At 45.9% G+C, this 25,900-nt stretch overlaps 1 protein-coding gene across 2 annotated transcripts in view; it reads right to left on the bottom strand.

Moving 5' to 3' along the window:
* Positions 1–25,900, bottom strand: part of ZFYVE16 (zinc finger FYVE-type containing 16) — a 589,878-nt gene that overhangs the window by 159,715 nt on the left and 404,263 nt on the right. For both annotated transcript variants that reach the window (XM_078675307.1, XM_078675306.1), the window contains 2 exons: positions 20,679–20,829; positions 13,618–13,698 (listed from right to left, as the gene is read on the bottom strand). In XM_078675307.1, the coding sequence (XP_078531433.1) occupies positions 13,618–13,698; positions 20,679–20,829 (232 nt within the window). The remainder of the gene's footprint in view (positions 1–13,617; positions 13,699–20,678; positions 20,830–25,900) is intronic.

The following is a 25,900-nucleotide window of genomic DNA, read 5'->3' as shown; positions in this document are numbered from 1 at the left end:
CGCCTGTGGCGAGACATACCGAAGGTCTATGGCACCATATCGCAACGAGAAACTGCGCATAAGATCATGACGCACTATACACCCTCTCGATTGCACAGAATGTTCCCCACATCCTCACCGTTGTGCTGGAGATGTTCGAATGCTTCTGGAGACTTCATTCACATTTGGTGGGCGTGTCCTCCCCTGACACTGTTCTGCAAGGAAGTTCTTAGTCATATTAAGAAGGTACTGGACTTCCCTCTGCCTGAATCCACAGCCACGGTCCTTTTAGGCCTGAAGCTCGACAACTTAAAAGAGCTTACTCGTAGTGACTGGCACATAGCTCTCCATATGCTAGGAGCCGCTAAGCAACTCATAGCGCTATACTGGAACCCCCCCCCCCAATTGCTGCCTGGTTTGTGCACCTATGGCACGTAGTGACTATGAAACTCTTCACAGCGCGACTGTAGTCCCGCGACACCCGCTTAACAAAAATTTGGAATCCATTAGGTACATATCTCTGTAAAATAGAACATGCGCGTCTCCTGCCCTCGAAACTCCAGGCCTTAAGCCTATTTGAAGATGCTGTAACTCCACCTGAACCTGACAGATTGCCTACACAAACATAATGGCCCTGCTCATAGGCCCGCATGACCCGTGTACCGGCCCATGGCTTGGCTAGTATACAACACTGGCCCCCCTTGCTTCCCCTCCCGCTCGCCTGCACTTTCCCCATCATTGTTGTCTCAACATAGCTCCCTCGCTATAGAGGCCCTTCTCTTTCTTGATCTTTTTACTCCTTTGCCGCTACCTCCCTGTTTTCTCCTTACTACTTTCTTTCCGTAGGCCTCTTGCCTACACCTTCTGTCCTTCTTATTGTTATGTTATTGTCCAGGTTAACTATGGGTCTTGAAACTCACCCACGATTATAAATCTAATGCTACGCTACGTACATCACGCCAACGGCCCAACAAGGGTTGTTGGTGACATGGTGTGTACAAGCTGTTCTGATAAGCCTCCCCGTAATCCCCCGAGACTCTCCTGAATTGCGCGGCCGGCCCTACATAGGGTTGTGGGCCTTGTACTGTGTGTACCTAGAGCCCCCTTTTGTTCTCCATATGAAAATAAAAACAGATTTAAAAAAACAAATAAAAGCCATTGTCATTTACAATGCCACTAGCTTAAACTCAAGTAACTGCGAGACCTATTGCATTGCAAATGCTTGTCTATCTGGGTGTGGAGTTCCTTTATCATCTTTTTTGTGGAAGAAGATAATGGGCTGAAAATGTTCTGCTCTGCATAGAATGGAAATCAAAAACGTGTGTTCAAATAGGAGGAGTTCTCGTTTGTTCAGATGAGGATCTGTTTTTAGCCAATCAGATCACTTCTATCTTTTTTTTTTGTCGTTTAGGATTCACATGAGTACTTTCTGTATTTTTTGAAACCTTGAGTCTCATAAGAAAGTATTCTGGAAAGAATTTTAAGTTAGGACTAACTTACAAACAGCAAACAATATAGAAGTGAATTTCAGCACTATTTAAAGGCAAAAAAGGGTGCAGTACTGCTTGTTGAAATCAACGCTCTTGTGAACGCAGAGGATGGACTTCCATTCAGAGTACTCCGATACCAAAAACAAGTACTGCAAGACTGGCAAATATTTAAAAAGTCCAGGTTGGTAGCAAAACCTATTGTTTTAACTAGTTTTATAGTAGGCATCCTATAAAAAGCCAAAATTCACAATGGCATACTTATATTTTAATTTCAGCAGTTTTGAAGCCCTACAGGCTGCACATAACCCGTACTGTGAAAAATAGGTTTGCCAGTCTGACTGGTTTCTGAGAATGTACTGCTTACAATCAAAATATTTCTTAACTTTGTGCACAGTTCATTGGACTCTTTGAAACTGAACAGTCATGCAAATAAGGAGACTGTACAGTTTTTGCTGTGGTTGAACTTTTTAGGGGGGCAACACATATTCAAAGAGGGACAACAAATATTCACACTCGGGCCAAGAATAAATGGGACATGTCTCAAAATTTGATTTTTCAGTTTGAATTCCCATAGGATTTTTAGGTTTCGCCTGGGGCCGGAGCACTAGCTCCGCCCAGGAGAAATCTTATGTTCCTACAGTGTGGGGCTTAGTCCCGCCTCTGTCTTCCATTGGCTAGCTCCATAAATGGAGGCTAGCCATTGGAAGAGATTGGCTGTCAATCACGCTTTCCCCGTGAAAACGCGATTCGGGGGCGTTTCTGACTCTTTTTTTAAGTCCCGCCCCTTGTCCCGGGCCGTGCTGTGATTGGCTGCCGGCCCGGGACACCCCCGTGCCGTCATTCCCCGGGCCGCGCTGTGATTGGCTGCCGGCCCGGGACCTGACTTGTCTTGAACCGTGTCGGCACTGGCTTATTTGCGGGCTAATTAAAACTATTGTGTTTTGTATTTAAGTTATATCTGTGGTGTAAGTTGTGGGCCAGATTAGTAAGAAGAAAGCGCCACAACTTATAGTTAAACAGCATTGTTCACAAGAAAAGTGAAATGTGCTTACTCCAACATGGCGGAACCAAGCTTTTGGCCGGGATTCCGTTTTCTATGTTTCTATTCAGTATCGGAACCGGAAGCAGGTTCTTACCCTGCGCGGCAATGGCGGGTTCTCTTATTTTCTCGAGAACACACCGAGCAAGCTAGGAGACATTCAAGTCCCGGTAAGTACAGGCAGCTATACTGACAACCTGGGGCATTAGTATGTTTCCCTCTGAACCTATACCCCTACAACACTCAGGGGCGATACTACGCAGCTCCCGCACTTTGCCCTCGTATGATTTTGGCTATAGGGGGTTGTTGGGGTGAGCTTGGTGGGACTGTTACCAACAGACGTGATTTTTTCTTTAAGCGGGGGTTTGTTTGTGAACCTCAGTAAGCTGTAACTATTTGTACTCGAGCCACAATGCAGGATTGTCACTCTATATTGGCTCGAGCAGCGAGGGACTTGAGACACGCCGAATGGCAATCGCGCATAACGCTGGTTTAGCCATGTATGTGAAATTGTACTTTAAAATGCAGAATTTGACCCATTGGTTTTTTTTTTCTGTTGGAACACGCCCACTCCCCCGACGCCCTCCCCAGGCCCCAAAGCTGCCTGGTGCAAGTCTTTGAGCTCGCTTTGCTCACTGGCCGCCAGTACAAGTAGCACGGCTCAAAACGTGAGCCCCCACCCCACTGCAAGATATGCTAACGGGGCCCCTCAAACTCACATAAGTGGGGCTGAGGGTGCCCCCTCCAGTATGGGGAAGCCGGCCTCCCCCTACGCCCCCGCGGGGGCCTTTGTTACAACCCTGGCACGGTTCTTTGTATCCCAGACACCGCTGCTCATTTAACCTGGGTGTCCACTACCAATTCTGAGAATCTTGCTCCCACACTCCCCCTACTTCCAGAGCCCTTCGGCCAGTACACTCGGTGGACGGTGCGTCGTGCATTACCTGAGACCCCCAGTCACCGCCGCTCCGTCGATGCATGACGCCCTTATCCATTCCTGGCACCGCACGGGCCTTTATGAGCTGCCTCGGTTATTTCATAAGGGACAGGAGGGGGGCACCGCTTTATCATCCGTGCGTCTTTAATGGGCTCGAGTAATGGCCAGCTTTTATAGCCGCATTACCTGCTGTCCCTGTTAACCTTTGATTTCGTGTCTTAATGACCTGTGGATTTATTTCGATAGCAAAAGCTTTCCGGTGGTTAAACTATGGGGCTGGCAAGGACAGAGCGAGCAGAGAGGAGTTTACCGAAGTTTGGACTCTGCGAAGCGTCCCACAAACCGGGCCTGCTCCAAGTGGGGCAGGAATTGGGGCCTGCCTGGGAAGTGGACTTGGTCGCCCTGTCAGTCCCAGGAGCCTATAAGTGGGATGAAAAAACTGGGGGCCTCTCATAGGAGCGTGGCCACTGTAATTATTTACAACATAACATTACTCGTCCGGCAACAAGAGAACCATTGGCTTTGTCAGTGGTTGTAAGTTGCATGAGCTAAATATGCAACAACTAGGACTTTGTTGTGTATACTTTGATAATGGTTTAGGTCTTGTGGGCAAGGTTGTGTGGTTTTAACGCTAGAGCAGCCGACCTTCGAGCTGACAAATTAGGTTTGAACCTGACCTCTTGTGAATAAAAAAAGTGTCCTTGTGCAATGTAACTGGTGTTCATGTGAAGCGCTCCAAGTTTGAGCTATATAAAACAGAAAAATTAGTCTCTTTGAACTTGCATCAAAAGCAATGACTTTTTTTTTCTTCACCCTGAGGGTAAAAATGGAGAGCCGGTTAGGAACCCGTCTAGGTACCTGCTTTTAAAAACTGCCCGAGCTGAACAACGGCAGGACACGGCCCACTTAAATACTTGAGTCACAGTACCTTCTCTATTTTAATAGGTGTCGCAGACTATCGTCCTAACGGCTGGTGCACCAACAGACGTACCTGATGAGAGTAAAGCTAATATCACCTGATCCTTGTGATTCGGTCCTGCCGTGAATCTAGTACCACCTTGAATACAGTGTGACTTCAGAGTAGGGAAAAGGTAGAAGTCTCCGAGGCAAGCACAAGATGAAAGCGTAGGTGAACGCTGTGTGATCGCCTGTCACTGCAGCATTCCTGCAGGTTTTATTAATTTAAAAAGTGTTACTAGCTTTCTTGCAGAATCAGGAAAGGAGGGAAGCTGTGCTTCAGATAGGGGCCAGTAGATGCGGGTGGGTGGGTGCTGGTGCTTATTTTTCTTCAGCAGACTTCGATCTGTGATAACAGATAAAAAAGACGAGAAGGAGGGGAAAGGTAATAAAACCGGGACAAGTGGGCAAAACGGGGATTGTAAAAGAACCTGGTGTGCCTCCGTGCTCATCTATTTGAGAGCAAGGTGTCTTGTTGCAATTGTGCCCACAGGAAGGTATGTCTCTTCCTCTGAATCTCGCTATGGTGAAGCGAGCAGAGTACAAGGTCAAAGTCTGGTAGGAGAGAAGCCAAAAAATGTCCAGAGATGGGCCCAACAACTCTTTCTCCTGAAATACAATGAGCAGAGTCCGTGCTCGATGGTTGTGTGTGCCTTTTATGGGTGTGTACTTGAGTTCCCCGTGGGAGGGGGTGTGTGAGATTGTGTGTGCTGCTATTTGCTCTGTGTGAAGGTGTGAATGGTGGTGTTCAGCTCAAAGCTTATTTCCTGTACGGTGTATGCAAGGTTCATGAAGTTCTATTTTACTTTTATTGTTTCAGTGTTATGTTCCTTTAGTTTGGCTGTTATGTATTCAGTTTCTTGTGTTCCTTTTATGTTCTTGTACTTTATTGAGCTACTGTTCGTGCGGGGGGGGGGGCGAGTGAGGGGGAGATGTGTGCTATTACCCCTGTGCCCTCAGCTCTTACCTGTGCCCTCAGCTCTTACCCCTCTGCCCTCAGCTCTTACCCTGCCCTGTGCCCTCAGCTCTTCCTAGGCCCTCGCTTCTGACTCCTGTGCCCTCAGCTCTCACCCCTCTGCCCTCAGCTCTCACCCCTCTGCCCTCAGTTCTCACCCCTCTGCCCTCAGCTCTTACCCCTGTGCCCTCTGCCCTCACCTGTGCCCTCAGCTCTGACATCTGTGCCCTATGACCCTCGCCGGTGACCATGGCCAGCATGGAGGGGGAGATCGTGGCCTTCCTGCTGGCCCTGTCGGGCTGGGTGCTGGTCTGCTCCATGCTGCCCACCGACTACTGGAAGTGTGTGGCTCTGTGTGTGTGTGGCTCTGCGTGTGGCTCTGTAGGTATGTATGTGTGTGGGACTCTGTGTGGGTCTGTGTGTGGCATTTGCGAGAGATTAAGCTATTGACATTGTAAATGATAGTGCCATTTATTTATCTATTTTCAAAACCAACACAAATAAAAATGTTGTCATTTACAATGCCAATAGCTCTAACTTTTTCAAAGGCGAGACCGTTGCATTGTAAATGCTTGTTTTCTCTATGATACAGAAAAAATTATGAGTGAATTACACCAAATCTGGCATGCAGCTAAACCTTTAGTCAAGGAAGGGTCTTGTGTAATTTTAACAGTTGTTTCAGAAATTAGCATTTAAAAATGTGCTCGGTGAGGCAAGAAGAGGTTATATTTTAGAAATATCTGGATTGTAAATTTTCAGATATTCAGAAATTTGGAATCATTAGCGTCCACAGCTACCCCAAAAAAATAAACACAAATATTGTTTGGCTGAAGTCACATTTTGTGCAGTTGGCAACATTGGGACTACAGATCTGAAAATTGAACCAGAATGATCAGTTGTTTGACTGCAACATCGGGGAACCATGTTGCATCCCTTATCTGAAAGGGAACGAGGTAGCTGGGTGAGAACACACGGACCTTCAGGTCAGTCTGGTTGAAGTGAAGTTATGGTTAGCGTTGCTTATAACACTATAACATGCTTACAAAAAAAATCAGAGATTCACTGAAAAAACCCCCACAGTTCAAGATCATTTATGGTTACAAACCAAAACCTAAACCCATTGCAACCTACCAGTTGTTGTTCAGTAAACTAACAGGCTAAACAGAAAGAGTAAGTTTAACAAGACATGCATAAAGAAAGAAAATAAAGCGCAATGTGGAACGGTGAAACTTTACGACAGGGTTATGAGTTTACAAAGATGCATCCATCAGGGAAGAGCCTGCAAGGGGACGTTTTGTCAGGTGAGCAGCCGTGTCATTGTGAAAGTGTTTCCTTCCCCAGCACTGTAGGAAAGATTAAATGCTGTATTTAACCTTTTAAAAGCTATGGATCGTTCATATTATTTCAGCATAGGAGGAACTAAATTATCCTACTACTTTTTGCTGATGATACAGTCATTTTGCCCCAGACTGAACAATCGTACCAGCTTCTCTATCAAGGCACTGGTCTCCCTGGTTTACAGAGAGACTTAGAAAGCTTACACAGGGTTTGCGCAAACAGGAGAGGCTGTGGCGTGCTCACTTAGAACCTCTTAGTAGGGAAGGGCATAAACAATGTCTAAAAGAGTATAGAATGGCCATTATGGAGGAAAAGAGACTATACTATTCCAGAGTCATTGCATCTATGAAATCTTCAAGAGATCTTTTTAAGCTCATCAACTCTCTTATCTCCCTACATGTCACTGACCCCTCTGACGCTTCGCAGGAGCTCTGTGAAAAAAATATTGCACTTCTTCCAAGCCAAAATCTCAGATATTTATGCCCTATTGGAAACAGCCAACTCCAGTAGTAAGTTAGGAATGCAAACTTCTACTCCCCTTAGTCAGACTCTGCCCAGGCTCCTTACTTTCCCCCTGATGTCCTTGGAGGTGACACATTGGCTCCTGGATCGTGTTAACATGGGCTCCCCTTTAGATCCTTGTCCCCTTAAGGTGTTAAAAACCTGTTGGGAGATCATTACTCCCCTGCTTACTGAAGTCATGAATGCCGCCATCTCTGAGGGAGTGTATCCCTCGTCACGGAAGACGACAGTAGTGAAGCCTCTTTTGAAGAAACCCTTCTTGGATTCTGGGGAATTGAAAAACTACAGGCCAATCTCCTTGCTTCCCGTCCCTGCCAAGATTCTGGAGGCTTATCTCAATCTTCATCTTAGCACTTACCTAAAAGACCACCACCTTCTGGATGGCTCCCAACATGGCTTTAGGAGTCACCACAGCACGAAGACAGCCTTGACGGGTTGTCTTTAACAACATCCGGACACAGGTGGATGCAGGCCATACTACTCTTCTTGTACTATTGGACTTCACTGCAGCCGTTGATACTCTATCTCCTCACAGGCTGGTGCCTCGTCTTGGAGAGATGGGTGTTGGGGGAGCTGCTCTGGGACTCCTTGCCACCTTTCTTGGTGAGGGGGCTCAGATGGTTAAGTTGGGCCAGTTTTACTCAGCCCCTAAACCTTTGCTGTGCGGTGTTCCTCAGGGCTCCTCCCTCAGCCCAATACTTTTTATTATCTATGTGCCCCGCTCGCAAATGTGGTGAGATCTTTTGGGCTTGAGGTGTTGTCCTAGGCGGACGACACCCAAATAATCGTTTCCATAACACACAGTATAATAGACTCCGCCATCAATTTTAGGCGATGTATGGAGGCAGTTTCCACTTGGATGATGGAGAACTTTCTGGAACTGAATGGAGAGAAGACCGAGGTACTGATTTTTGGGAGCAAACTGGATATCTGCTCCAGTGACTGGTGGCTGGACACACTTGGTTTTTGTCCCTATCCAGTATCTCACGGGAAGAACTTAGGGGTGATTGTGGACATCTCTCTCTCTCTTGACCTTCAGGTCAAGAGGACTGTCTCCACCTGCTTCGTGATCATTAGGATTCTTAGAAAAATCGCTCACTATCTCTCCTTCGAAGTGTGTAAGCAGGCCACCATTGCATTAGTAATGTCCAGATAGGACTATTGTAATGCCCTGTATCTGGGCATTGGTAAAGGCCTTGTTCGTCGTCTGCAGATGGTGCAGAATGCTGCAGCCAGGCGGGTATTGAATCTTCCTAAACATCACTTAGTCACGGCCTCAATTAAGCTATTGCACTGGGTGCCGATGGACCATAGGATCCTTTTTAAGATCCTATGCCTGACTCATGAAGCCTATTATGGCTCTGGCTCAGAGGGCATTAAGTCGATGGTCCATCATTATACTATGTTCCTAGCAGGCCGCTTTGATCCTCGGACAAAAACCTACTGATAGTTCCGAGGTTTAAGAAGGCTAAATGGGATAGCAGAGCCTTTTCTATGGCTGCACCTAAACTGTGGAATTCCCTCCCAGAAGCACATTCTAGTCAGGTGTCCCTCCCGCTGTTTCGTAAAACCTTAAAGACCTGGCTTTTCTTGGATATGTCAGTTTGAGCATGTTCCCTCTCTCACCGCATCCTGATGCCTGGCAGGCAGCATTTTGATGCCCTTTGGCTAAGTTTGCGCTCTACAAATCAATATTAATTCATTCATTCATTGATTTCATAGGACCAGCAAGAAAAGTAAAATCGGGGTTTAAAATCTACGATGTGAAACTGGAAAGAGTGGCAGACTTCGATTACCCAAGTTTAAGATTTAATGATAGACTGACTTGGGCTGCTCCATTATCCAAAAGCAAAGCCCTAATGAGCCAAACCACGGGTGCAAATATGTTTCCTGGCACCAGACCAGGCAACAGTTTTGTTCCACCACCCAGTGTAGATCAACTTGTGGAAGTCTGTTTTTGGAGCAACTAGGACATCCACCATCTCAGTTGGCACGTAAATGTGTTAAGCTACCACATTTCAATCTTCATGTACGGATGTAGGACCTCCGTCATGTTGCCGAGATAGGTGGTCCTCCGGAAGCAACCGACTGATTGGAGGGCAAATGGTCATATGCTCTGTGTACAGCACTCTCCTGGCCCACTCCAGGGCGATAAAGACTTGGGCCACAGGTGGAAATTAATACAGAAGTCCTTCGGCCCATTCTAAGGAGTGCCTTGCAGGAAACTCCAGAGGACATAATTGTTGACAAAGAGCATTCTGAATGGTGGTGAATAGATGGAGCCATGGCGTACCACACTGTTCGAAGGCACCCTGAATCACCTCAGGAAGAAGATGTCACTAATGGTTTTCTAGACATACCTACTCTGTGCATTCATTCCAGCATTCAGAGACGCCACCAGGTGGCTGGCGACCAGATAAATGCTCTGCTGGTCCAGTCACTTCAAGAGGCACAGTGCCTCCTCTCAAAGGATCCAGGAACCCACCCAGCCATTCTTATTTCAGTACCACATGGAGGTCATTTTGTGATTGAGGAGCTGCAGCAGCCTCTCTTTGATGGCAGAAAACTTCCAGGGTCAGACAAATCACCTGAAGCTCCAGAAGACAGATATGGAGCCATTCTCTGAGGGATGCCAAAGGGCTCTGAGCTCCACATCTCCCAAATAGCCCCCCACAGTCCAGCAGTGATGAGTCTGGCATCGCCATGAACTCTGTTTGGGGGAGGGAGAGTGACCTGCTACAGGTCAGGATGGCACTTGTATGCCACCATAGAAATCTACTGTGAGATCTGAATGAAGTCAGAGAGGCATCCTTGATGCTGGGCCCCTTGGGAGCTGACGTTCCACTGCAGGGACCACATATGCTGTTTGGCCAAGAGACTACGAAGCCAACAGAGCCATGCTCATTGAGAGCCAGGAGTGGAACCAGCATAAGACCCTGAATGAGCCAGGTTTGCTGAGGAAATGCCCCGATTACCACCATGTCCTGTCCAAAATTCAACTAATGACTGGAAGTCTTTACGTAGAGTTCAGGTGGAACTTTACCTTATTTATGGTGAAACCCTACAATGTCAGCAGTGTGGTCGCCATCTGGAGGTGGTCTACGACTAACTGTGACAAGCCAGTGTTTAACAGACTGTTGTCAAGTTATGGAATAGGTTTCCTCTGAACTCTGAGGATGGGCGGTGACCACTGCCATCATTTTTCTAAACACTAAAGGGGCAAAAGGTAAGGTCCACTTTGAACTGAAGATAATGCCTGTGGGACTGCAGGAAGGGTAAACTGAAATACGTGTCCTGCAAGCCCAAGGATACCTGGCAGTCTCCTGGGTCTACAGCTGACAGGGTCTGAGTCAGAGACAGCATTTTGAAACCATGATTCCTCAGAAAGGTGTTCAAGGGGTGGAAGTCTAAAATAGGCTTAAGGCCAGAGTCCACCTTTGGAACACGTAAGGAATGTTAGTAGCATCCTCCTCCTCTCGCCGAGTCCAGCTCCCGTTCGATGGCACCTTTGACAACAAAAAGTTAACATCCTGTCTCAGAATTGAGGAGTGTTCCTCCTAATGTGGGTCAGTGTGGGAGAAAGGTGAGGTAGGGAAGATATATATAATAAAAGCTCAATTATTTAATCATAAAGATCACAAAAGGAAGAAGCTTGATTTTAACCATGAACCATGAAAAGACCCTTCAAACTGATGAATTATGATATACAATAATCTACAGCGTAAAAGTTTGCTTTTTACCTTGGAAGATAAATTAGAGTCAAGGTATAACAACATTTATATTGCAGAAAGCTCCTTAGGTCCCATTAGCAACCCTGTCTTTAAAATGTGTTTTGAAGGAGAAATCTACGGGTTGAAATTAGCAGATTAACCATGACTTCTAGTGATGAGAGTTGATGATCTCTACTTATCGAATTGATGGTGTTCATGATTAGACTGAAAGAGATGTTATTTGAAATAAACACTTATCAATAAATTAAAGATTTTTAAGTTTCTTGATTAGAGTGTGTACTGTTACAGTAAAAGTTGTTTAAGAGATATTTGTATAAGAATAATAGGAAAGGTGAGGCCATTTCACGATGAAGACTACCTTGTGGAGTAGAGATCTTAACTTTAATAATATGCAAAGTTTGACAAAAGAGAGGGGGGGGGGATATTCTGGCTGGGATCTAAAACCAGTTGAGCGGAGGCAGCGTTATGTGGTATGCATGCAGGGTGAGCATTTTGGGGTACCGTGTGCCCAGTGTACTTGTAATTGTTTGTTGTAAAGCCAGTTTGAATAGCGGGCACTAACTCTTCCACCGTATGCACCACTGCTTGCTATTTTCCGTTGTGTTGGTCTAGAAAACCGAAAAAAAAACTTTACCAAAAATAATAATATGCAAAGTGATAGCACACACAACATATCGAGTTTTGACAATTTTGGATGGACACATCAGTGGATGCATAAAGTAAAACAGGAACAAGATAGTGGGTACGCACATTGAGAGACGAGAGACGGGCCGGGACCAACACCCTACCTCTAAATTTATAAGAGAACATAAAATATCAAATGCAATTTTGTTACATTTCTGTTTAAGATTCAAGAAGTACAGGTCCCATCTTACTCTATTCTTTTTTTTTTTTTTTTTTTTTTTTTTAAGTTCTGCAAATATATTTATTATATTTATATTATTTAATCACTCCATAAGGCAACATAATTAAACAGGTCCTGTCTAAGCCCATGGGTATGGTTTGGGCTGCTAACCTTTTGGTTTTGCCAATGCTACTTTTTTTTTATTTATTTTTTTAGACCTTTTATTTAGCTTTTCATCAAATTACACAGTACCAAACACATGAAGAATCAGTTGGTCAGTTACACATTAGGTCGTTTCTGAACTTCTCAAGACATTGCAGTTACAAAAGTCACGACTAACATCCTGTATACGTATATTGTGTGGGACCCCATGATGCCCTACGGGATGCGGTCAGTCTTTCATGGCTGTTCCTATCCTCCCATCAGTTCGTAAGTTATACATTTCTCAGTTTCATGCCCCATCCGTGCCGGAGAACCTCCCCTCCCTCCCCTCTAGAACAACATAAATCCTACATATTCGTAATACGTTACTTCCACCTCCAATCTTACTCTATTCTTGATTATAACTCCCAAATAAGGACAACTCGTAACTTGTTCCAAAGCTGTAGCATCAATTTCCCATGAAAAGCTTTTTATACAGCCAAAGCACATAATCTTTGTTTTTGAGATTATTTACTCTAGTCTCTGAAGTTGACGTTATAACCCAGCAAGAGTCACTGACAGATTAGCTAAATTGTCGGCATCAGACAAATTATTTAGTCTTGTGGCCCCTAGCTTTGGAACCAGCCCAGCATCATGATTTGAGAACTCTGGGAGCTCTGCTATATATAGAGAAAATAAAAGCCAGACTGGTTTACAGCCGTATCGGAGATCTTTGGCTGTCAAAATCTTCCGGGATAAACCTCCATGATTTAATAATCTATCAGGAAGTGCAGCAGAGTTGTATCAATCCCTCACGGCTGCAGTTTGAACCACAGGCGATTTCTTTCTACTCAGTCGATATCAAAGAGTAATAGACAAAGCAGACAATAAGTTTACTCCTACTTGGGTAATGCGCACAATTGATAGCTAAAGTATGTTGTAATATTGTGAACTAGGTTGAAAGCCAGTTTGAGATAACCTCAGCATACCTCGTTCATATGCCCAATTGATAGTTTGTCCAGAAAGAATGTTGCCAAAAATTTGCAGTCAAAAATCTAACAAAGCATTTAGGCAACACATTTTTTTTTATCAGAAAGTGAACCACGTTTATAAATTAGTTGCAATATTGAACCTTAACAGGAGCCGGAGATAGCACAATGTTTGTAAATGTTCGTAGAAATGGAGCTTATAATGCTACTCAATAGAGTGGGATTGTCCTTGGCTATGGCAATTGGGATGCCACTCGGACCAGGAGTCTTCGATAAGTGACTGGATTTTATTAGTAGCAGCGTAGCATTACTGGATATCAGGATTTGATTACTAACGCAGACAGGATGCTGAAAATGATCGAACTGACACGCAGAGCATAATTTTAGAATAAAAGGCTCCCAAATGTCAAAAGTAATATTTTAAGTAAAATTAGTAGTACGACAGTTCATGAGAAGCCCAAACAAATTGCATCTCTGTTTTTTTGTCTGACAATTGAAGCCATAAATGTTCATGTGTCGGTTTCTTAATGTTGCCCACTTGTTGTCTGTTCTCACTTTTTAGTTTTTCACAAGAGCGTCAGAGGTAATATAAATGGGCAGTTTGATAATGTTAAACAGCTTATGTAATTCCACCTCCCAAATACGTTTCTCATTTCTCTCACCCCCAAAAGAAAAAGAAAACACTTGATGCTTACCTTCAACTATACTTGATTTTGCAAGAAATCCTGATGAAGTTTTTAGGGCTCCATTAAATATTACAAAACTTGCACCTGTAACTGAAATGAAGAAGAAAAATGCAATAATTAATGTAGGGGATGAACAGATGTTTAGCCTGATTGGCATTTAGATAGTAAATGAAAATCCTCAAATTTACCAAGTCAGCTCTAAAATCTGAAAGATCATCCACCAGTGAAATTTCCTCAACAAAAAAGGTGGGGGTAGTAGCATCAGTGAATTTAATTTCACATTTATCACTCGCTTTACAAGCTCTTTGTTACCACCATACTTTAAATCAGAGGCTTAATTTCTGTTTTGACAAGCAACCAGTAGAAACAATTCTGTTTCCCATAATATCTGAATGGGTTGACGTATAACAAAATATAATTTCATGATGATACCAGAAAATAATTGTAAAATTAAGCAAACAGAATGGCTACAGATTAATGGGTCCTTGCCCTACTCTCAACATCTCCCTCTTATTTTAGAAAACATTGTTAACAGTAGTTTCAAGGGACTACCCTACACAATGCTTTATTGAATCCTTTCACACAGGGGTTTTTATGAACACACACTGGAGAAGACCAGAGTGGACCGAAACACTAATTTCTGCTTGGTTTGCAGGCCCAACACCACTGCTGTCCTCATCACGTACATACTTTCCCTAGGTAATAGTCAGGAACTGCGATGAGGTTGCTAAATTGTTTCATGTTATACAGTGCAGGGACACATGGTCATCATAATCATAGAATTCAACTATTGTTAAGGAAAATATTCCTTTCTTTGTCATGGCAGTTGGGGAGTGAGGCAGTAGGGAAATCATGTGAAAGGAGTTAGCAGAGGTTAAAAGAATGAAAGAGGATTACAAATTAAGTTTTGGTCATAGATAGAGTCTAGTCAGAATAAATTAGATGGATGTGAAACGGAAGTCACAGTCCACAAACAACGGTGGTAAACTTTCCATACTAACAGATGAGACACACTTATTGTGCAAGAAAATTGATATGGATTACTGACATAAATCTGTTTTAAATCTCTTTACTAATAAGAGAGTCATTGTATGATACCATTATCTTATCTTGCTGTTTCACGTTTACTGGGATAATTTTACTGAATATCACTTGCCAAACCTTGTTGATCTTGGAGTCTTCTCCCTCCTTCCAGACACTATCACTTGTTTTTATTGGCCAAACAAATTGAATGGGTCATCTTTCCTCTTCTAAAATAATTTTTGCACAATAACCAAAAACTATAATAGATACTAAAATACCACATATAGCAAAACAAGGGGCATTCTCCTGATGCTAGCTTTTGGTTCTACACTAAGTCTTTTAAATGGCAAAATACTTTCCTCAACGGGGTAAGTCATTCATGCGGCTTCTACTGCACAAGCGGGCTCAAGAAACAATGGCCAACACTGACTTTCCAAAAGAGAATGTATTATTAACTATGAGATTACAGAGAAAGAAATCCTTATCTGGAATATGAATGTAGTACAAAAATTATAATTCTACTCTGGAAATAAGAGCAAGTGAAAAAACATTTTAGGAAAGAATTTCTCCAACTGCTGTCTGAAAAATGAGAAAGCAATGATCCAAAATGTTTAATACAGATGCACAATTGTAATAAAACTGATCAACATTTAGATTCAGTATCCCAGGACTTAAAGAATCTATAAATAAAAATGTGGATTACAAAACACAAAGTGATATATGACACCTATAAGATTAATGAAATTAGTTGTGGTGAGAAAATATGAACACATTCATAACAGAAATCAAAGATAACAATGTATCAAAAAGTCCATAATTTAAAAAAAATGGGGTAGGGAAGAATAGTCTAAGCCAGTACAGAGCGCTCCAAGACCCACTCACACTAGCTGGCCAGACCAACATGACCAAGAGCCAGGCCAAAGAAAGCTTTTACTCTGCACTAAGTACCACACTCTGTATATACCCCACCCAAGGTGTTGTCCAAACACAAAGACAATTCTCTCCAGCAGATGCATACATATTTTGTTTTGTGTAAAACACATTTTTATTGATTTTTTGGTAAGTATAATTCTATTGCATCATGTCAAGAGATCATTTTATTACAATTGTAATCCAGGTCATTAGTATCTCAAACGGTTCCATTGGGAGGTAAGGATACATCCAGTAATGTTCTAGTCAGCATTCCACTATCTCACATTTGACCATCATGGCTCAATGTCTTTGCTCAAGTAAAACCGGATGGTCAATGAAGCATCACTTATACCCTCTGTACACTCTCAATATCAACCACACCTTTCCAAACAGTCTAAATATATCTTTTGTTCACCACAACAAATCCCACATTGCACAGCAGATTCACAGATTTTGGCGGTGTTTCATCATCACATATCCCTAGGGGTACTAGCTTTGCAAAGAGGGCTAGCTGTTTCATACATCTATGGAGCAACTTCAACACACCCTACCCCAAAAATCCATTTAAATGAAGACATCCCCAGACTAGTTGCATAAATGTCCTGAGTGTTCCAAACCTCACAGGCAGGTGTTCAAAGCATTATTCCTAGATGTTTGTGTGATGTAGTTTTTATATCTGAGTTTCGTTTGTATTAAATGAAATCCTACCTCTATTGCCACCATATATGAGCTCTAGAGGGTTATGTCTTCAAAGATGACCAGGTCCGTTAACCTTTCACGTTAAGAGTAACCACTGCATTGAGCAAGTTATTTATCATTTCATATATATATATGGGTGAAGTGTGTTTTTTTTTTTTTAGTTACATCCATGCGTTCTTTATATTTCATCTATTAAATGCCTTACTACATTTTAACAGTGAGGTTGCACAAACACATCATATAATACACTCCCATTTCCGCACAGGCTTGTACTGTACAAGATGTAGTACTGTAGAGGTACATTAATACTACATTATTTGTGCAGACAGTACTGCTCTTCCAACTGGCTGCACTTGTGTCCTACCACAAGGGGTACTTTGTTACACTGTTTCACTTCTTGCATTGTTAGCTTACAACTGAGGCACCTAACGGTGCTCAGGAAACACATTCTGTACACCTAGCACATGGAGTGATACTGTTCTTGCACTGTTACTGCACACATGGGGCAGGTAGCACTGCTTACGAAACGTATGCTGAATGCCTGGCACAGGCATTACGGCTGGTGATCAACTGTTCTGGTACAACTGGTGAAGGCATACCCTGGTAAGGGAAGTACTACTTGCGATAGAATACTTCTGTACCCCGGGTGTTGGTAGCACTGCCTATAAAGCATTTTGTACACCTGGTACTGCATTATTGGTCATGATGCACCAGCTTATAATATACCTCGTGCAGACAGCGCGGCTTGCAAAACATTCTGTATACCTGACACAGCTCGATACACTGTTTATGTACGTCTGGGCCTGTTACAGCTGCTTGTGAAAGATTATGTACTCTTGGGATAAGTAGAATACTGCACACATTCTGAATACCTGGTACAGATAGTGCCGCTTGAGAAGCACATTCTATACAACAAGTGCACTTAGCACTGTTTTTACAACATTCTGTAAACCTGGTGCTTGTAGCGCTGCTTGGGAAACATTCTGTACACACGATGCAGTTAGTTCTGCTTGAAAAACATTATACATTTGCTGCAGGAAACACTGCTCAAGGTACACATTCTCACCATGTGGTGTTTAGGTAGTACTACTTGTGTCCTGCTTATAAACCATCTTTTTCTGATGGATAAACACATTCTGCACACATTCTGTATCCCTGGTGCAGGCAGCACTTCTTGAGAAACTATTTTTTAACACATAGTACAGTAGGTTCTGTTTGAAAAACATATTCTGTACACCTGGTAAAAGTAGCAATGCTCAAGCAATTATTTCTGTAGGTATGATCTAGGTAGCACTGCTTCAGAAGCATATTCCGAACACTTGGTGGTGCCTTTAATGCTTCTTGAAAACCAGTGTAAGACCTATCGGGCCTTAGGGTGGTCTTCCCCCAAACATGTTGCCTTCAACCCCCGCCGCACGCCCCCTCCCCCCCCCATTTTGCTGAATTTGTTTTTGTTGGCATCAGGACAGTGCATGTTACCACTACTAACCAGTGATAAAGTATTGGTGTTCACTACCTAAAAATAGTAAGATTGGCATATTTAATTTACTTATAAGTCCCTAGTAAAGTGTTCTACTATATACCCTGGGCTGGTAAATTAAATGCGAATAGTAGTTCTTCAGCACTATTTGTGCCACCCACTTAAGTAGCCCCTTAAAACATCTCAGCCTCGCCATTGCAGCCTGAATGCAGTTTTTAACATGGCAATTCAACTTGGCAAGATAACCTCCTTGTCAAGCCTTAAACACCCCTTTTATTACATTTACATCGCCCCTAAGGTAGGCCCTAGGTAGTCCATAGGGAAGGGTGCACTGTAATTAAAAGGTTGAACAGGTACTTTTATGCTTTACATGTCATAGTTGTGAAAAACTCAAATGTGTTTTTCACTACTGTGAGTCCTACCTCTCCCATAGGAAAATATGGGGTTGCCATATTACATTTATTAAGTGCTACCTTTTGACTGGGAGGGAGAAAGTAGGACTTTCATGTTTGATGCCTGCGAGATTGTAATTTTATATCCTCTTTAATGGAGAAGTCAGATTTTAAGTCACAATTCTGAAAATGCCACTTTTAGAAAGCTGTTATTTTCCTGCCTGAATTGTTGCCTACAGCCTGTTCTTCAGTCACATGACTGGGTGCACTTGGCAGTTAGACTTTGTTTATTCCTTAAAGACAGCCACACAATAGAGGGATTAGGTGTGCCTGGATGGGCTATCGCTTAAAGGATGGGGCTGGTGGGCAGAGTTCGGCACTGCCCACTTGCAACTCAATAGGCTGTGCCATCTCACAAAGGACTTCACACCACTTCAATGTGTCTGCAGTCAGGAGGCTGGATATAGGGCTGGGGAGGCAGGACATTCCAAGCTCTTCAAAGGAAGATCTCTAGAAAATTCCCCTACTTCAAAACAAGGCACCAGATATAAAAACATGACCCTCAGACTCACGCTTTAGTTCATTTGTTGGACCTGTGGAAGGAGTATAAGGACTGCCTGCTGCTGTGGCCTGCTTTGGACTTCAGTAGACTGCTTTGCTGCATCTGGAAGGATGCTCTGCTGCCTGAAGCCTGACCTGCTGCTTGTGCCCCATTCCACTGCTTGAAACCAAGACTACCAGAATGACTTAAAGCGCCAGTTGAAAGGCCTCCGGAGAAAAGCCTTAGAGACAGAAAAGGCTTCCTCCATCTTGAACCTGCACCTTGACCCAGCCTGAGTGAGTCCTCACTCTCCAAGTGGTGCCTCCCCAGGTCTGGACCCATGGAAGAGGTGGTAAAGGTTCCCAGATAGCCAAAATCCAAAACTTGGTACTTGAAAATATTTTGCTAAAACTGTTCTGAGAACCGATAGGAGACTGGGACCACCTGCTAGTCTATCTGCCAAAGGTGCATCGCTGGTTAGCCTGACTTCGCGGCAGCTATCACTACATTCTTATCCGCAGCAGGAAATCCTGTTCATCGGTTCTTTGCAGAAGGGGTATCCAGCCTCACAGAGGCCTCGTCAGCTGCAGCCTTCAGCCTGATCCCTCTCGACTATAGACTTCGAAAAAAAAAAAAAAAAAGAGAGAGACTTGGGGCTTGATTTCGATTTTGGCTGACAAGTTACTCCGTCACAACGGTGACAGATAACCCATTCACTGAAATATAAATACCATTATATCCTATAGGATTTATATTTTGGCGGATATCCATCACTTTTGTGATGGAGGAACCTGTCCGCCAAGATCTTCATCAGGCCCCAAGTCTGAACATGGAAATCTTGATCTCGCCTCTGTCCAGCGGCTCACCGATCACTACGCCGTCTTCTCGGACACAGCCTGCAGTCTTGCCCTGCTGAACTTTACCTTATTAAGACATTTTTACTGAAAATTCTTGTAAGTCCAAAGGTAAGCACCAACCGTGCCCAATCCACTTATTGTATCTACCCAACACTCCATCATGGATGGCCAAATGTTTGTACTTTGATCTGGTCTCATCCAACTAGATGTCCGTGGTTGGTGCTTTGATTTTTTGGGTGCTAGCAGTACCATATACTTTCAAAATCCATAACTTTCGTTCTACTGTTTGAAGTTTTGTTATTTTGGTGCCAAATAATGTATTAAAATGTACTCTATTTTCTAAATATGTTTGTTTTTTCTTGTTTTGTGTTTTCACTTTATTGCTGTGTGTGTTGCATAAATACTTTACACATTGACTCTTAAGTTAAACCGGACTGCTTATGTGCCAAGCTACTAGAGGAATAAGCACAGGTTAATTTGGTAACTTTTGTAGATCAACCGAACAGGGATTGTGGGAGTTGCGTGAAAAGGGTTAGCACCCCAACCACACTCAAACAACTTAATTTCTCACAACCACATTCTGCATGCCGGGGAGGCAGGTTGCTGCTTTAACACTCCTTAAGCGCATAGATACGACTTTGTGTTACAGTCTTCATATACATCTGGTGCAAGCTAGCAGTGTTGCTGCCACACTGAAGCAAGGTATGCTGACTCCAAGATACACCCTTTTTGCAGTCAGAACTGCATCACATAAACACGGCAAAAGCAGGTGGCGAAATACCACCGCAATGTTCCTGAAGGGAGCTGGATTACGGGAAGCAGGGTCACATGTAAAGAAATAAAAATAGTGCGAGGGTCACAGAATAAACAAAAAAAAATATGCCGAAATCCACGCATACATGATAGAAGTTGCGGTCGGAGGGGGCTAAAAAACAAAAAAATAAATAAAATGCCAGCCACTATTCCACATAAACACATTAGAACGGCAAAGACAATGACAGCACATCTGCAGTCAGTAAGATGTAATAAACAAGCTAACAAATGACACATTAAAGTGACATGCATTTGATAAAAGCATAAACAGTAACACCCTTATTGGCAAAACGAAGTTCCAGCTTTCAAGAAAACTTGGAATAAAACAAAAAATAGATGTCTGTGCAATTTACCTTTTCTTGGCTCGCCAGTAGCACTGTTTGCTTGTGTTTGATAAACTCCATCGTCATTTTGTACACACACAAGATGGGAATCTGCTTCCATGCTAAAGCTAGCACCAATACTAATAACATGTTCATTGGAGGCACTTATTATTTTTAATATCTGCAATGAAAAATCACAATTGGAAATGTTAATTTTGCACATACCATTATATGAGACCATTATGCAGCATTGTTTTTGGGGGAGTGGGCAGGAATGAGGAGTCCTTCTGATTCTGTCAAAATGGGACAGGATTGTTATATCAGACTTTTCAAGAGATCCACTAGCAGTTGCTGACCTTGATCGTCTATTCAGTACACAGCACAGAGTTACTGGCAATTCAAAAGATAAATGGTCATTACTTATGAGTTGCAAATAACAAGTTGAGGGCTTTGCAACAGAGGTTTATTTTGACATAGAACCCCCACCAACTTTCTCAAAATAACCACCAGCGCACACACAATGATGTAGTTGTAAACAGTCATCTTTGAATGAGTTTTATTTGATAAAACATGGTTACAAGATGGCTACTGTGGTATCATGGAACATCATAGCTGGTAATGGGTAATGGTATTTTATCAACCAAAAAAACCCAACCCACATTCCAATAAGACCAAGAGCACTTGACATCAATACACATGCTCATATAACAGCAACCATCTTTGAAGTAAATAAATAAAGCAACAAAGAGCAAGAAGGGAGAAAAGAATTAATGGGCAAGCAGCTTGGAAGCAGTATGCGACAAAGCCCGTGCCAAAATTGAAAAAAAATGGGGGGCGTGGCTACGCGAGCAGAGATGGCGGTCGCAGCTTGCTAGAGCTCCCGCCGGCCCGCCGATTATCCGACGAATTATCCTGTCCCCAAACCCACAAACCCACTACCGGACCGCGACGGACGTTCCTACAGGCGCCGGGTGTCATCCGGTGGGCTCAGGGGTGATCTCGTGCCCCCGGACAGAACCGAGCAGAGAGGGGCGAGGTGCGGCCTGGTGGTCGCGGAGCAGCCGGGGCCTCGATTTTGGCGAAGCGGCAGGGTGCGCTGCCTGGCCCGGGAGCGGCCGCGGTGTTGGCTGTCCCTGAGGCCGCGACACTACAGGCGATCCTTCACCTGGGGCCAGGCTGGGCCGGAGAGAGGCACAGGCGCCACGAGTGGACTGTGGCAGCGGAGGCGGCCTGGTGACCTGGCGCAGCCGGGACCTCGATTTTCGCGGCCTCGTGTCGGGCCGGGGCCGGCGGCCTAGAGGAGTGACTGGCATCCCCTGGAGACCCTGGTAGGAGGCGGACAGACGTAGGGCGACTGGCCCGGCGAGCAGCAACTGTAAGTAGTGGCCCTCCCCGGCCCCCCCCCCCCACCCCCCGGGCCCACTATTCAGTGACATTATTGGCATTGCAGTGCAGGACGCTGGGAGTCCTCGCACCTCCTGAAAGGCAACGTGGGCCACGGGGGGGCCCTGGTCAGCGGCGGCTGGGGGGGCTGTTCCTGGGGGAAGTGGCTGAAGCCTGGCCCCCCCCCCTAATTCTCAACTGCCACTAGACCTTACCGAAGAGGCTTCCTTTCGGGTCTCCCTGACTGTGGACCGGCGACCCTAGTGGCCCTCATCCACCCGGGCGATCATGACCAGGGGAGGTGGTGGATCCACCAAGCAGGTGACCATCGACAAATTTACTGGCCCCGGTGGGGGCCCTGGATCGTCGGGGGGTGGTCCATCAGGAGGAGGGCCGGACAATACAGCCCTTATGGCGGCTATAACCCAGTCGCGAGACATGCTGGACGCCAAGATAGGGGCAGTTGGCGCAGACGTAACCCTGTTGCGCCAGGATCTTAGGAACGCAGTGGCACGAATCACGGAAGCCGAGTCCAGGGTGTCAGTGGTGGAAGAGGATGTAGGTGCCCTGAAGAAGAGAATGGCGGCGATGGAGGACGCGCAGCGGACCACAGCGCTCCGGGTGGAGGATGCTGAAGGGCGGGCACGGCGTAACAACCTCCGTTTTCTCGGCTTTCCAGAGAGCTGTGCCAAAGGCAATATGGAGCAGTTTCTCACACAGTGGCTGGAGTCATGGATGCCCCCGGGGTCGCTGTCTGCCTGTTTTGTTATCGAAAGAGCACACCGCGCCCTGACACAAAGGCCGCCTGAGGGCGAGCGGCCTAGGGCAGTGATCGCTAGGCTGTTAAATTACCACGACAGGGACGCTATACTGAGGGAAGCCAGATCCAAGGAAACCCTCCTGTTTGAAAGTCAAAAGATCATGATTTTCCCTGATTACACTAGACTTGTGCAGCAACGGCGCCAGTCTTTTGTGGCGGCTAAGGCTAAGCTGAGAGGTCTTAAGCTACAATACTCCCTGCTGTACCCGGCGCGCCTGAGGGTGATATTCCAGTCACGGACATTGTTTTTTGATACCCCAGAGGACCTTTTCAAGTGGACGGATGAAACAGTGCGGGTCAGACCGAATCCTCAGCCAGGACTTCATCCAGGCACCCCTGAGGGTTCACCGCGGGCGCAGAGGGACCGAACGACACAGAATGGGCGGTCCAAACGCTCTAAATCACGCAGGCGTGCGGCCTCGGTGGATGGCTCACTGGACGCTGGCAGACCAGAAGACTCGGAGCAGTCGGGAACAGATCACTGAAGTCTCCGGAGCCTCGGCTCCAATTTATTGCTAGAAATGCTGAGACTCCGGGCTGGGTGCGCTGAGTCGCTTGTGACCTGTGCACTACTGATCACTGTGCAGCTCTGAGATAGTACTGTTTTGCTCTCCTGATTGGGGGGAGAGTTCTTGGTGGGGTTTGGGACTTGGGGACTGCGATATAAGGGCTACCACTCCCCTAGTTGTGAGTGGGATGTCAAGGGGAGGGGGGTGTGTTTATGGTTTTTCTGCTTGGGATGTTGGGATCCATTGGTATGGGTGGGCCCGGGCCCTCGGTTTTGGGCTCGAGACTACCCATGCCGCGACAGGTACTTCATGGTTCATTGAGGTATAGGGTGGGGGGAGGCGGGATACGGGCGGTCGGGGTTGCGACTGCTGAGTTGGGGGAGGGAACTGTTGCAGGTCATGGGACGAAGGGGTTGATAGTTTTTCTTGGGGTAGTTAGCGTAATGCATGTGTGTACCAAAATGATGCTTTGTGTGGTGTGTGGCGGGTGGTGCGGGCCTGGGGGGCTTTTATGGTGGACTCCGATTGACTATGGCTGAATCGATCGACCGACTCCCTGTAGACTTTATGCGGGTGGTTACGTGGAATGTCAGAGGATTGTTAGACAAGATTAAACGGGGGGCGGTGTTGCGATGGGGGAAAAGGGAAGCAGCAGATGTATTACTACTTCAAGAAACTCACATGATGGGCACTAAGGCACTGGGCCTACAGAGATTTGGATATCAGCAGGTCTTCCACGCGGGGTTCTCCAGAGGATCCAGGGGAGTGGCTATACTGATACACCGCAGGGTGGCGTATGTGCACGAGAAGCAGTGGGTGGATCCTCAGGGTCGCTACCTGTTTGTTAAGGGCATGGTGGGCACGGAGCCGGTGGTGTTTGGAAGTGTATACGCCCCCCCTCCCCTGCAGTGGGCCCTGGCAGAGCGGCTGTTTGCGGTGTGGGAGGATGTCTCTGGATCACTGGCAGTGGTTGGGGGTGATTGGAATGACGTGATGGACGTGAGTGTGGATCGCCGGAGACGTCTGGAGGTGACTGGCACCACCCCCCCCTCCCTTCCGCCCACCAGATTGCATGCCATGAGTGAGGGGCTAGGCTGGGTGGATGCTTGGCGACATATGCACCCTGTAACCCGAGACTATACGTATGTCTCGGCAGTGCATGGCTCGTTCTCGCGGTTGGACTATATGTTTCTACCTGGAGAATATTTGTGTAGGGTGAAGGGCGCTGACATCTTGCCAAGGGGCCTGTCCGACCACTCCCCGGTTTCGGTTAAAATAGATCTCCATCGGGAACGGCAGCCGTTTAGATGGAGGATGTCCTCGTGGCATCTCCTTAAACCGGCGTACGCTAAGCACTTACGAGAGACTATTGACCATTATTGGCGGGAGAACCTAGTGGAGGGTGCCGATGTAGGTGTGGTGTGGGAGGCTATGAAACCTACTATACGGGGAGTCGATATTGCATGGTGCTCGGCGGCCCGTCGACAGCGACGAGAACAAACTGCGGAGGCAGCTGCCCGAGTAGCGACCCTCGAACAAGAACACAGTACCGGTAGTGATGGGGTGGATCTGCGGCTGCTCCTGCAGGCACAGCAATCATATGCGTCCCTATTGCTAGACGAAGCCAAACAGGCGTGGCTCGCCACCAGAAGTAGGGTGTATCAATGGGGGGACAAATCGTGTTCCATGCTCCATAGATTGTGCCAACACAATTTCCAGCCCCTCGTACTACCGGGTCTCACGAACGACAACGGAGACGTTCTAACCGACCCAAACGAATTGGCGGCAAGCTTCGCCACGTACTTTACAGACCAGTATGCCCCACGTGACCAATTGCCTGAGGGCGACTTAGCCCGTTTCTTCGAGGAGTTCCCACCGGTGCCGGTGTCGGACGAGACCAGGGAGGCCCTGGATGCACCCCTCACGGCGGAAGAACTGGGAGACGCGTTGGGGCAACTCAACGCCGGTAAGGCCCCTGGACCAAACGGCTACCCATGTGAGTTTTTTAAAAAATTCCATGTGCAGCTGGGATCGCACTACCGCCGAGCGCTGGAAGCGGCCCGTACCCGGGGTCTACTGCCACCGGACTGGCGCCATGCAGAAATAGTGGTCTTTCAGAAGCCTGGCAGGCCCCCAGATAGCCATGATTCCTACAGGCCCATCTCCTTAATTAATACTGAGGCTAAGATACTGGCCAAGGCCCTAGCGAACCGTTTGGCTCCACACATTACTGCCTTAGTCCATTCTGACCAGGCAGGCTTTATGCCCCGAAGGGCGACGCGACACAATATCAGGCGTGCGCAGGCGGCGATCGACGCTGTTGGAGCCCTGGGGGACCAGGCGGCGTTGTTGCTGGCCGATATCAACAAGGCCTTCGACTCGGTTGGCTGGTCATACCTATTTACCTTGCTATCTTGGCTCAACTTAGGCCCGGTCTTCCTCTCCTATATAAAGCTCCTCTACACTGATGTTACAGCCTCGGTGCGGGTCGCCGGGGCGGTGTCAGAGACATTCCGCATAGGCCGAGGGACCAGGCAGGG

The sequence above is a fragment of the Lissotriton helveticus genome, chromosome 2_1 (assembly GCF_964261635.1).
Source record: "Lissotriton helveticus chromosome 2_1, aLisHel1.1, whole genome shotgun sequence".
NCBI classification, from domain to species: Eukaryota; Metazoa; Chordata; class Amphibia; order Caudata; family Salamandridae; genus Lissotriton; species Lissotriton helveticus.
This window is presented reverse-complemented; position numbering and strand designations above follow the sequence as displayed.